Genomic DNA, 11676 nt, shown 5'->3' with positions numbered 1-11676 from the left:
GGCAGGAAACAATGACATCAGAGAGAGAGAGAGAGAGAGAGAGAGAGAGAGAGAGAGAGAGAGAGAGAGAGAGAGAGAGAGAGAGAGAGAGAGAGAGGAATAGAGTTGGGGGAGGGAAGGCGAGAGTGAAAGTGAGAGAGAAAGACTGTAATCCAGCAGGCTCACTAGGTACAAATGGAAACAGATTCATAAAAGTCAACCCTGCTCTGTTCTCGTCATTCTGACTTGGATGCCAGAGGCCTTGACACACCGGTAGGATGCTGGATATGTGGCTGAGTTCTCTGTTTCACATTATTAATCCTTTAAAGGGTTTCTGAGTGGAATCATGTCAGTTAGGTTGCTCTCAGCTGAAATCACTCCTTCAATAAAACATTGCTAATGTAAGCATGGAAGGGAAAATAGGTTAGGGAAGGGTGATTTTGATTCAGGTCATAAGAAAAGGGGGGGAAAAAAGGCTTAGAATTTTTCTTTTCGTCCTGTGTGTGTCTGCTGTGATTCAGCAGATCCACCACATCCCAGTCATCTGGGACTGTGGGACTGGAGCCACAAGTCTGATTAGGCGCAGATGTAGAGCATCCAGTATCAAGATTCCATTGAGGCATCTTTGTTAACTCAGTACAAAAGTCTCTTTCGTTTGATTTACATTTTCAACACACCAGCATGTAAACAAGCCAGTAATTTGTTTATCTTATGAAAGATGAGGGGCCTGCCAATACTGCCGATTCCACCCCACTGAAGCAGCGCTGGGACTTATGAGGCTCACTAAAAACTAAACACTGGAAAGGCAAAATGAATCAAGATCAGGTTTAATTTTAATAGGAGTTCACCGATGTTGTTTTGAAAACTAAAAACACTGACAAGGAATTGGAAAAACAGATCAAACTTCAGCTTATGCAACTGAACAGATTAGTCTTGGCAGACTCGCTCTGTGCGTGAGATTATTTTTGCAGCACCACAATAAATGAAACACCATGTGAGTCATGTAGCTCTATGGCAGCATGTTAAAAGTGTGCACTCTAGTGGCTGAACTGCAGAAAATGTACTGACGCACTGCAGAGTACAGATAAGAACAGAGTTAAAAACCTCTGCAAAAGAGGAAAAAGTTGCAGGAAAAAAAATAAACACTTCATTAGTTGCTAAAAAATAAATACATTTATTACCTTTTTAATCCATCTGTAAAGTTTCTTTTAAAAAAAACAACAAAACCCACCACATACATAAAATGCTCTACCGGACTTAAATATGGCGACTGTGGAAGTCGTTTGAGTACAGTGAAATCACTGTTTAGTAAATACAAACAGCTGATGGACATGGTCAGCAAAAGAAAACCTGGGTAGACCATGACATTTAAACAATGCTCAGTGGGTAGTAAAAAGCCCAACATGTGGGAAGAAAATATCCTCTACACCCTTACACCTCCACCACCACCAGTACTGTAAATGTTAGATATAAAGCAGGATGGCTCCATGCTTTTTCCAACATTTTATCAGTCTTCTGTTGTCCGCTTTTGGTAAGCCTGTGTAATTTGTAGCTTCAATTTCCTGTTCTTGGTTGACAGAAGCAGCCCCTGGTATGGTCTTCTGCTGATGAAGCCCCTCTGCTTCAATGTGCTGCACATTAAGAGTTGCTCTTCTGCATACTTTGGTTGTATCGAGTGGTTATTTCAGTCACTGTTGCCTTCCTCTCAGCTTGAAACACTCTGGCCATTCTTCTCTAACCTCTAGTATCAACAAAGCATTTTCCCTAAGAACACTGCCACTTACTGGATGTTTTCTCTTGTTCAGACCACTCTCTGTAAACTCCAGATTGCTGGGATTTTCCCAACACAACTGTTTCACAAATATTCAGACCAGCCTGTCTGCCACCAACAAACACACCACACTCAAAGACACTTAAACCAGCTTTCTTCCTCATTCTAATGCTCACTTTGAACTTTAGCAGGTTATCTTTACTGAAAGTTAAGCTTTCCACATACTTGATGGCCACCTTTTTATTTAATTTATAAGATTTAAGAGGAAGTTATGATGACTCAATGATTTCCCAGAGAAACAGTTTTTAAACAGCATTTATTTAGCTTTCTCCATACAATACATTTAATGTACAACAGCACATACTGTATTCTCAAATAACTCTCAGTATAAAATAGGGCTTCTACAATCAAGGTACAGTCATAAAATGCTCTGAGGGACATGACGACAGCAACAGTAAAACACCTTCATATAAAGCGCAGGATATTGAGAGAAGTGATTGTATTTGCCAAGCTGCTGCTGTAGGAAGCAGAACTTCAGACCCCACCTCTCAGAGCATCTGACATCCTGCAAGAACCCGTTTTATGTTTCTCTTGGTTCTGGTTTGTCAACTGAAGCGGCTCCAAATGATGATCAAATCATAAGAACATGATCTATTACTGCTGAAAATACAACTTTTGTTAACATGGGAGGATAAAATCAGGCCTTGTTTGGCTATTATATACACATAGGTGATAATACACCAAAGTCAAAGCGCACTCAGCATTATGACTGATGATCAAGCGTATCTTAACAATCATTTATTGAACTGTTTGTGACTGGAGCTGTAAAAACAGGATTGTTTCTGAGTGTTTCCTGACACAAAACACTGAATTACAGCAAAAGTATACCATACTATCACTGAAGCCACAAGAAAGCGATCTTATTTCAACATTATAAGTAAACATCAGCCAATTATAGAATGTCTTTAAAAGGAATTTTATCTGCAGATGTGCATCGGAGTGCGCGTGGGCCTATATAGCGTCGATAAATGTGTCTTTAAATAGAATACACGTAACACTGACCAGCTTTTGTGTTAGTTTGCTATTACGTAGTGCTTCTGGTGGAGGATATACATTACATATCATATCCAATTAGTATGAGAGAAGGCCTAGATACAAGGAAACGTAAAAATAGAGAGAAAGGAGAGATTTGTCTCAAGTCTTGAGGTAAGCAGTGTGTTTCGATATAATGCCCTACAGACAATCATACAGTTACAATCATTAATTCTCTATATACAAACGTCCTGATTTACATACACTGTACTGCTCCTCAGTTTGTAATAGAATAAAACTAAATATGAGACCATGGTGCAAACTTCTTCAAGCGAGGAGGGGAGTCTGACTTCACAAAGCCTGTTTTCATGATGTGGGTGATAATGAACGTTACAATATGGCTATTGAAGATGGCCTGCTTCCTCTTGCATACGTCACACATACTATCAAATATCTACAACAGTGCAAATTTTCCTGATCGATCAAAACACTTGCAAACAATTGGCAAAACTACATCAGCTCACTTTTGAAGTTGTACGGTGGACGAGAAGAATGCAAGTTGGCGATGGACAATTGTCTGAATAGATGCCGACATCGAAAACTCACATGCCTGTGCATTTAACAGTATATATTAATTAATATGGCATGTTTTAGGGGTAACATTAACTCTGCGTACTGTGTCACACAAATGAATAAAGTCTACCGTGGCACGATGGCTCGAATGAAAGACAAAAGTAAGAGGACAAACCTGCACTCTGCCCCGCATAGTTCTGCTTGGATGTAGGCACCGGGTTTACTATCACCTTCTTAGAAGACAAGTTTGAGCTCAGAAACATATCGAGCCTAGCCCACATCTCTACAAAACACACGCTGTGCCACCTAAATGTGCATCTACTCGAGGAGGCTTTGCAAAAAAAGGGAAAAAAAGAAAGAAATGTATGTGCTATAGTAATAACAGTTTGCGCACTCATTAACACTACAGACTGTAACTGAGACGCGACATCAACAAGCTTTTACGAAGAGGAGGAGGCTATAGGATGCTACAGTACTAGTGCTACCTGAACATGCTACAGATTGAGACTACAAAGATGGAGGACTGATTCACATTAGCACAAAGCAGGAACCAGCTTTGCTGAGGAGCTCTACCCATTTCAGCCCACAGAGCTGCTTGCAACCAGCTGTGCCTGGAACCAACATTTGATTATTTAAAAACGCAAACCAAAGGTTGTGTGTGTCTGTGTGTCGTTTGTTTTAGGAGAAATATTGTCTTCACAAATGTTATGTACCATTTTTAAAATGACAGAAGTACCATCTATGCAGCTTGATGGATCAAGTACTTAGTAAAGCTGGCTTATTGTGTGCAGAGGAAAGCACCCCATCTGTAGTCAGTTCCTGTCATATGAAACACACATACAAACATACTCACACACATTCGCTTGCACAAGTGCACAAACCCTGAAGTTAGGAACGATTTCTATCATCACACGGCACTAGCGTTTTGATTATCTTAGAGTAAGAGCTGGGATTTCATACTGTAGCATACATCTCCTGGGAGAGGCGCCCTTCATCAATATCAGCTCATTTGTTTTTAACCACACATGCATCCACACCCACACACAGACACACACTCATACACACTGGAATAAATTTTCAAACTGGTCAAAAAAAAATAAAAATAAAAAATAATAATTTTTTACAATCGCATGCTTTTTAACGGAATGTAAGAAAGCCCAAACCAGACCTTCGGCTACAGCTGGGACCAAGCTGAAGCCAAAGTGTCTCCTTTGCTTTAACCATGAAAAGCAGAGACTTAAGAATTTTGTTCTGGTGGAATTTCATAGTGTTCAAACCGTTCTCACCATCACCAAGCCATTAGTCTGGTAACAGAATTCTGAAGTGTTTTGACACACAACTGTAACGTTATGATTAAAGGGACAGCTGTCCCTTAATAAAGGACTAATATATAGTTTATCTATATAAATAGATAAACACACACATACACTTTATATGTTTTTATATATTATTTAAAATATATTCCCCCATATTAAGTGGGAGCTCTGGACCTAGTCTATTAGACCTCTGGCAACAGACACCTACTTAAAACTGACTACAACCTCACATTTCGACTGATGTCCAAATGACATATGCCATTCACAAAAACAGCAAATGCAAGGTGATCAGACCTTTAAAGTAAGCTGCATTCAAAGCCTACAGTGTAGCTGTGAAACCAGTATCTATTAACATTTTCCATCTTCCTCTTCCCACTCAAACTAATGGAAAACCTGCTATTGTATTCTCTAAAGCAGGGATTCAGACTAGTTCATTTTATCTTGTATTACCATAATTTCAACAGAGCCTTTAACAACATACCAGTCATCGCTGCTCTTCAGTTACATTGCATGTGACGGAGCAGTATTTTGGTGCAAAGAAGAATGCCAAGCCTTTGGGGGGGGAAAAAAAAAAAAAAAAGACACTCTCTGCCATGCTTCTCTATAACATTTAGATAACCTGGATAAGAGATCCTTGGAGCAAAATTGTGTATATTTTGTACTTTTAGACAGGTAGACTTCAAGCACAATAATTTGGCAGCTATTGATTTGGCTACAAAATCCACAGAAAAGTGCAAATATTCACTTTATTTTGTTTTTGTGACATCTTGAGTTTCTGGCCTCTTTATATCTGTTCTATGCACCCATGCTTAATAAATAAATTAATAACAAAACTCAAACATAACTCTGAAAGATCCCCTAGCATAATCTGATCAAAGTGCAGCACCCCAGCAACAACGGAAGGAGTGGAAGTGTTTGATAAGGTTCAGATAGCAGGTTCTAGATCATGGTCTTGTGGGGCTCTTCTTCTAGCTCCGAGTAAGCCACTCGCACATAAAGTAATAGATAGACTCACACACACAGAAACACTCGCATAGAGTCTAGCTTAGATCAGTCTGGCCTCTCCCTCCATGTCTGGCGGTAGATCACACACTCCTGTGAAGTGCATCTCCTTTCCCTTGCGTGCCTGTGCAGTGCCAGCTTTGGCCCCTCGCTCCCCCAGGCTGGGAGAAGGCTGTTGAGCCACAGGGTCTGGTGACGTCCCACGGGGGATTCCACCTGCCCGCCTCTCTTTCAGGAAGACCTCTAGCCGGCGCAGCATCTGCTTGGGGTTCTTTTTGGCAAACAGCTCCACCTCTGAAGGTTACGAAACACAGAAAATGTGAGATTTGCGGAGGAATGGTAATATGTGTTTTTTCCAGTGTGGAATTCAATGGATAGACCCCTAACTTAGACTAAAGGAAGACCCTTGACATTTTGGGAAATCCCATATTTGCTTGGATGCTGAGTGTTGCTTTCAAACAATGATACCAATCACATATTTGTCTCTAAATATGAAGCCAAAAGCTGCAGCTTAGGTAAGAGGAAAACTATCAACGGTGTGTGAAACAGTTCACTAACCAATAACCAATTATTGAAAAAGTTCAATAATCTCATCTGTGTTAAGCATATGAAAACAGAAATGTAAAAATCACAGGTTGCCATCTGACAAAAGGCTTTGTAACAGGCTGACCTTGGACCTGTATTTTGTTTTTTTTTTACTTTGCCCTTTAAAACAGATTAATTTTCTGATGTTTCCAGTCTTTGTGCCAATTGGCTTCTGACTGCAGCATCACAAGTAAGAGGTAGTAGCATTAGCGTGATTATAAGCACAACCTTTCAGAACAAAGCCAGAGTCAGCGATGGTCTTCTGCTGGGTCTTCCACAGTTGATAAAGGTGCAGATACGTGGCAACGTAGAATTCGTTCAGCACGCCGACCACTTGCTGACGACGATTACACTCCCTGGTACGAACAAAACACAAAGGACAGAGGGTGTCGTGACACCCATCAAACACACTTCTGAAAATGGGATAATTAAAAAACAAAAACAAAAACAAATATGAGTCTCACTTGGACAAGGCCTCCTCTCTTAGTACTTGCAGAGCGATGCGGGTCATGTTGATTGACATCACACTAAATGGAAAGTTCTAAAACAGACAAAAACACAAGGAATTATTGTTAAAGCAGTAAGGGACAATCATTAAATCAAATGAACACATTTTCCCACTTTGGCTTGAACAAGCTGCCTTGTGAGAGTAAATTTTACTGCCAGGTAACACCTGTGTCGGGTGTTGTGATAATTTGTAGATGTCTCTAGCCAAGGGTAGAGTCTCTGGGTCCATCACAAAATATAGAGTATGCATCAGTCCCAGGAATCCAGTGCCACGTAGGTCAGTGGCAGGGTCTGTACCTGCAGTAAAGAAAGTAAATAAAGGCAAAGCAGCATGATGTTAGCACAGGAGTGATGTCATATTATTAATTATGAATTGAGAACTACCTTTTTACAACAAAATAGAGAGTGTCTTACCCTGAAAGCCAATGTTTTCCCAGTGTACGCCATACCGTGGACAGTCCAACTTGCTGCCAATCAGCTTCTTATAAATGGTCTGGAGGACACGCATGTGGACCGTTTGGCTGTTGTCAACAGGGCCTGTGTAAAGAAAAGTAAAACACACATGTGCAAAAGACCCAATTTTTGTTTTTGGAAACACTTAAGGAGTTTTAACTACTTGTGTGATGTTTAGACCAAACAGACCCTTCTAACACACACTCACACTGTGCAATGGCAAAGACGAGATCTCTCTCCTCCAGGAGCTCCCTGTGAAGTCGCGGCGGTCCAAAGAGGAAGTGTGTGATCGCAGCCAGACCAGTCCTGCGAATGGTTGGCTGGATGTTCTTCTGCAGGTGGACATTGAGGAAAATTTTGAAAAAGTGTACTCATTAAAACAATGTATTTATTTGTTTTCAAATGCATTTATTTACTACACTTAAGACTAGTGATTTTTATGAATAAGATCTAATTCAGATTTCCTCTGTTTGTCATTCTACTTTCTTTGCAGTTTTGTTTTTAGCATTCCTTACCAGCAAATCCCCAAGGTCTGTGGTCTGAAAGTACTGCAGGGCTTCATTGAAGGAGATAAGTGGGGTTGGGTTAAAGTCCTCAGTGAGAGCTGGGAGATCAATATTACAGTTATATTATTATACCATCAACTAACAGACCAAAAATCAGCAAAGTCATTATCATTCTCCTACAAACGGCAAGATTTATCTGACCTGGCTGGGTGTGCTCTAGAGCCTCCCACTCCTGCCTGGCCTTTTCCAACTCCACATTTTCCTTATCATCTGTAAACAAAACAAAGTTGAAGAAAGAAAACGTGCTAATTCAACAAACAGCTTCATTTGGTTCACAGCTTTAACTTAGCACTCCAACAGGGTGAGCTATTTTGCTATGGTGACGTCCACCCAGTCAATCCCCTGTCATGAATCCTTCTTGTTTAACAGACCTGCACCCTCCAGGGTGCCTCCTGTGCTTCCTAAACCCAGGCAACCATAACTCCTGGGTCAGGTGTTACCTGCAATAATTGCTCTGTATCTAGGACGCACACACGCACACGCACACACACACACACACACACACACACACACACACACACGAGAAGAGGATGTGAGACAAAAATCAAGGTTGTTCATGTTACCGTCAGGCTTGGGCTGGTCTCCAGCTGCCAGGGTTTGCAGAAGACCATTCTGTTTTAATGCTGAAATCTGGAAAATAAAATATTTGGAGACATTAAATTCAAGGAAGTGGTGTGCTGTTTGAAGTCAGACAGTAAGAATAGGCTTTAATTACCGGCAGAGATCTGAGTGGTGCGCTGCCATTGGTGTGGTCTTTGACATTATGACCAATAACCAGTCCATTCATGATCTATAAAGCAAAAAAAAAAAAAAACAACAAAAGAAAAAAGAAAAAAAAAGAAGACAATATGTAGATTTTTTTAAAAGGACACAACACAAGCAAAATCTAATGAGAATGAATCAATGAGAAGTGATTTTTAAGTGTACTCACAGGCTTATGATTGGAGTGTCCATTGGTTATCTCCTCTAATGGTTTACATTCATGAGACAAACCATTTCGACCCTAACAGCAGAGCAGCAGCAGCACAGAACAGGTGCATCAGAAAAAATGTAAAAACAGTGCAGCATTCACCCCCTCCATGACAGAGCAACACGTTATTACTGGAGGCCATATGCAATTCCTGAAAACTAATACACATATGATTAAAAAAAAAAATTTAAACAGTGAAATATTTAGTATAATAGGCCAAATTAAATAACAGGTATCCTTTTGAAAGTGGCCTGCTTGGAAACATGCCACTTTTACTGGGATGCTTCTTGTGTGAGGCACACTTATGCTTAAAAACTATGAAAATAATTTAAGGGTGCACATCCACTGGGGAAAATGGCAATAACCTGACTTAGGTTGCACCGAAATTGCAAACACACTTACTGATCCAACTGTTTACAAATGAAACTGTACACAAGGACAGCAAAGAGGCCAGGGAGTTAGAGGTAATGTTTTGGCTAGGAAACCAAGCTGGGGATAAAGGAAATGCGCTGTCAGCTGCCACTGATAACAGAAAGGACCTTGACCTTAGACCTTAGGTTAAACACATAAGACATAAGGACTTAAAGCACATCATGTGACATTAAACAAAAGTGCAGGGCAGGAAGGGAAAAATGATTCCTCTGAGAACAATAAAAATCTCCGTAACAACAATGGTCAGACGGCAGTACTTCTGTTTTGTTGACCAACACGGCAGGTGCTGCTTTCGGTTTTAATGGTTTTAAGTTCCTGTAAATCTAAACACTGGAATGAGATTAAAACAAAGGTCAAATAAGGTTACCTCAATGCGGGAGGCGACATCAATGTCTTCTTCCATTGCATGTGAGCGCGTTGTCTGCTGAAATTGTTTCTGATCCTGGCCTCTAAAGGCTTCTGAAGTCATAAACTGAGATTGGCTGATGAGTTGATGCAAGGGCCACCATGGCTTCAGCTGCACACACTTGTAGCTACTGCAAGTATCTATGCGTTTATCATTTTCCCCTCATATATGTAGACAACACGACATCCACAGTCACCTGGTCGATTTTAGAAAGGTGTCGCCGGCAGGAAAAAAAAGTGTTGTTTGAACATCATATTCACGCAAGAGCAATAGTTGTGTGGTTTTCGATGCCAGTCTAACCACGAGTATGGATGCTGACAGGAATCTACAGATATCAGTCCACGAGAGCTGACTGGAGGAAATGGCTACCCATCAATACACAAGTTGCCTGGAAACCTGCCTCTTTTCTCTCCACCACTGACCAGCCCTGCTCTCTTTAGCCCCTCCAGAGGTGCCCGAAACCTGAATAATGACATTCCTGTTCAGGGCTGGGCTCTCCCTGTCCGAGACACTTCATCACTTTGGCACTTAAGATAAATCCAAAGTATCCCAGGCAGTATTCACAAGCACCGAAGCAGCCCTACGTCTCTGGCCTCACGTGAAATGGCATCGAACATCCGAACTCCAGCTGTGCAACGAGATGTGGGGTCATGAAGAGTTGTTGTATGGCAGGAGACACTGTGTGAAAGGCAGTGGTTTAAAAACGCAAAGTTAATAAATGGCTACACAAAAGTAACAGAAAAACCAACCAACAGGCGACAAAGACACAGAATTATGGGTTCTTCCCAGCACGTTTGGCTCATCATATCAAAAACAATAAAACAAGCAAAGGTTCCTCACGTATCCTTTCAGTCACAATACATCACAACACCTGGAACAAAAATTGTTCCCTTATGCGTTTACCTGTTAGGATGGGCCAAATTATTTTGCTGTAAAAAAAAAAAAAATCTAATACCTGAACTGAAGACCCTGTTTCTTCCAATGTTGTCTCTGTGTGGGAGGGTCAGAGTATATTGCGTGGTGTAAAATAAATACCTCCTCCCAAGCACTGGTTTTCATACTTATATCTCAAGAACATTTTCAATGCATGACTTTAACTACTCTTTTCTTTTTTCCTTCTTTCGTTTTGTTTTCTTTTTTACAGCGTAATATTGCTACTTTTACTAAAGCAAAAGCTCTGCACACTTTCCCATCCGTTTAAAAATAAAAATAAAAATCACAGCAATTTTAAAATAAAAGGATAGCACTACAGAAATCAAACACACAGCCGCGACAAAAAAAAACAAAAACAACAACAACAAAAAACTAGCGAATAAGTTCAGCTTAGTGAGGTGACAGCTGCCTACAGTAACGCTCCGCCGCTCTGACAGCTACCATTATCTGTAGCAACCGAAAAGCTAGCATTATGTCAGCTAGCAACCCCGCAGGCACAAAGACGCAGCTACAGCTTCACCTCAAACGGAGAATGCCACGGCGCATATACTGCATGCAAGTCCGCCGAAATTTACGGCAAACACCACAACATTTTAATTCGTATATAAAACAATCACCTGCATTTAAGGACTCCAGTCCTAGTTAGGTTTTGACACACGAAAAGCCAGCTGCCAGGCTAACTAACGGGCTAGCAGTAGCTCTGCTGAACTGTAACAGGGATGGAGGGGGGGGTCTGTCCCCAAATCCAACAGCAACACGAGAATAAATCTGCTTTTGTCTCCAAGTTCCGGCAAATGCAGCACAAACATTGCGTCCCGCGGCCTGTCTGAAAATATTACGTGATATGAAGCATTTTAAAAGTACCTCAGTTTATGATTGTTTCTCCCTCCAATCTCAGCTTCCCTTCCCCCTGTTGTGTCGAAAAGTGATTGTCTGCCAGAAAGTGATTGCCGTCCGCGGGAGCGCGCGCAGCTGCTTAAAGCTGCAGCGCCCGGATTACTTGCGTTGCCAGCTACTTCCGTGCAACTGATATAACGTGGGGGGAAAAAAACCCCAAACACATTTATGCCTTTGTTATTAGGCAAAGGTATGCATTTATGGAGCTTTAACGTTTCTTGTAACCGAATTATGACGCTTATCAGAAGGTTGCT

The 11676-nt window shown here is 41.0% G+C and overlaps 1 protein-coding gene across 4 annotated transcripts; it reads right to left on the bottom strand.

The window, feature by feature from the left end:
* Window positions 1–2049: 2049 nt before the first annotated feature.
* On the bottom strand, window positions 2050–11666 carry elmod3 (ELMO/CED-12 domain containing 3). 4 transcript variants are annotated; one of them, XM_042221211.1, is made up of 13 exons: window positions 11390–11666; window positions 9554–10270; window positions 8716–8787; window positions 8500–8574; window positions 8348–8414; window positions 7926–7994; window positions 7734–7822; window positions 7427–7550; window positions 7180–7302; window positions 6932–7062; window positions 6723–6799; window positions 6487–6614; window positions 2050–5967 (listed from the first exon to the last, which is right to left on the bottom strand). In XM_042221211.1, the coding sequence occupies exons 2-13, from the start codon at window positions 9653–9655 to the stop codon at window positions 5717–5719; spliced, it is 1308 nt and encodes a 435-aa protein (XP_042077145.1). In that variant the 5' UTR covers window positions 9656–10270; window positions 11390–11666; the 3' UTR covers window positions 2050–5716. The 4 variants fall into 4 exon arrangements, with proteins under 4 accessions (XP_042077145.1, XP_042077147.1, XP_042077146.1 ...); XM_042221213.1 differs by having other exon boundaries at window positions 8716–8912; window positions 11390–11665; XM_042221212.1 differs by lacking the exon at window positions 11390–11666 and adding an exon at window positions 11143–11383.
* Between the last annotated feature and the right edge of the window lie 10 nt (window positions 11667–11676).

The sequence above is a fragment of the Haplochromis burtoni genome, unplaced genomic scaffold (assembly GCF_018398535.1).
Source record: "Haplochromis burtoni strain Fernald_Lab_line unplaced genomic scaffold, NCSU_Asbu1 Contig_62, whole genome shotgun sequence".
Classification (NCBI taxonomy): domain Eukaryota; kingdom Metazoa; phylum Chordata; class Actinopteri; order Cichliformes; family Cichlidae; genus Haplochromis; species Haplochromis burtoni.
This window is presented reverse-complemented; position numbering and strand designations above follow the sequence as displayed.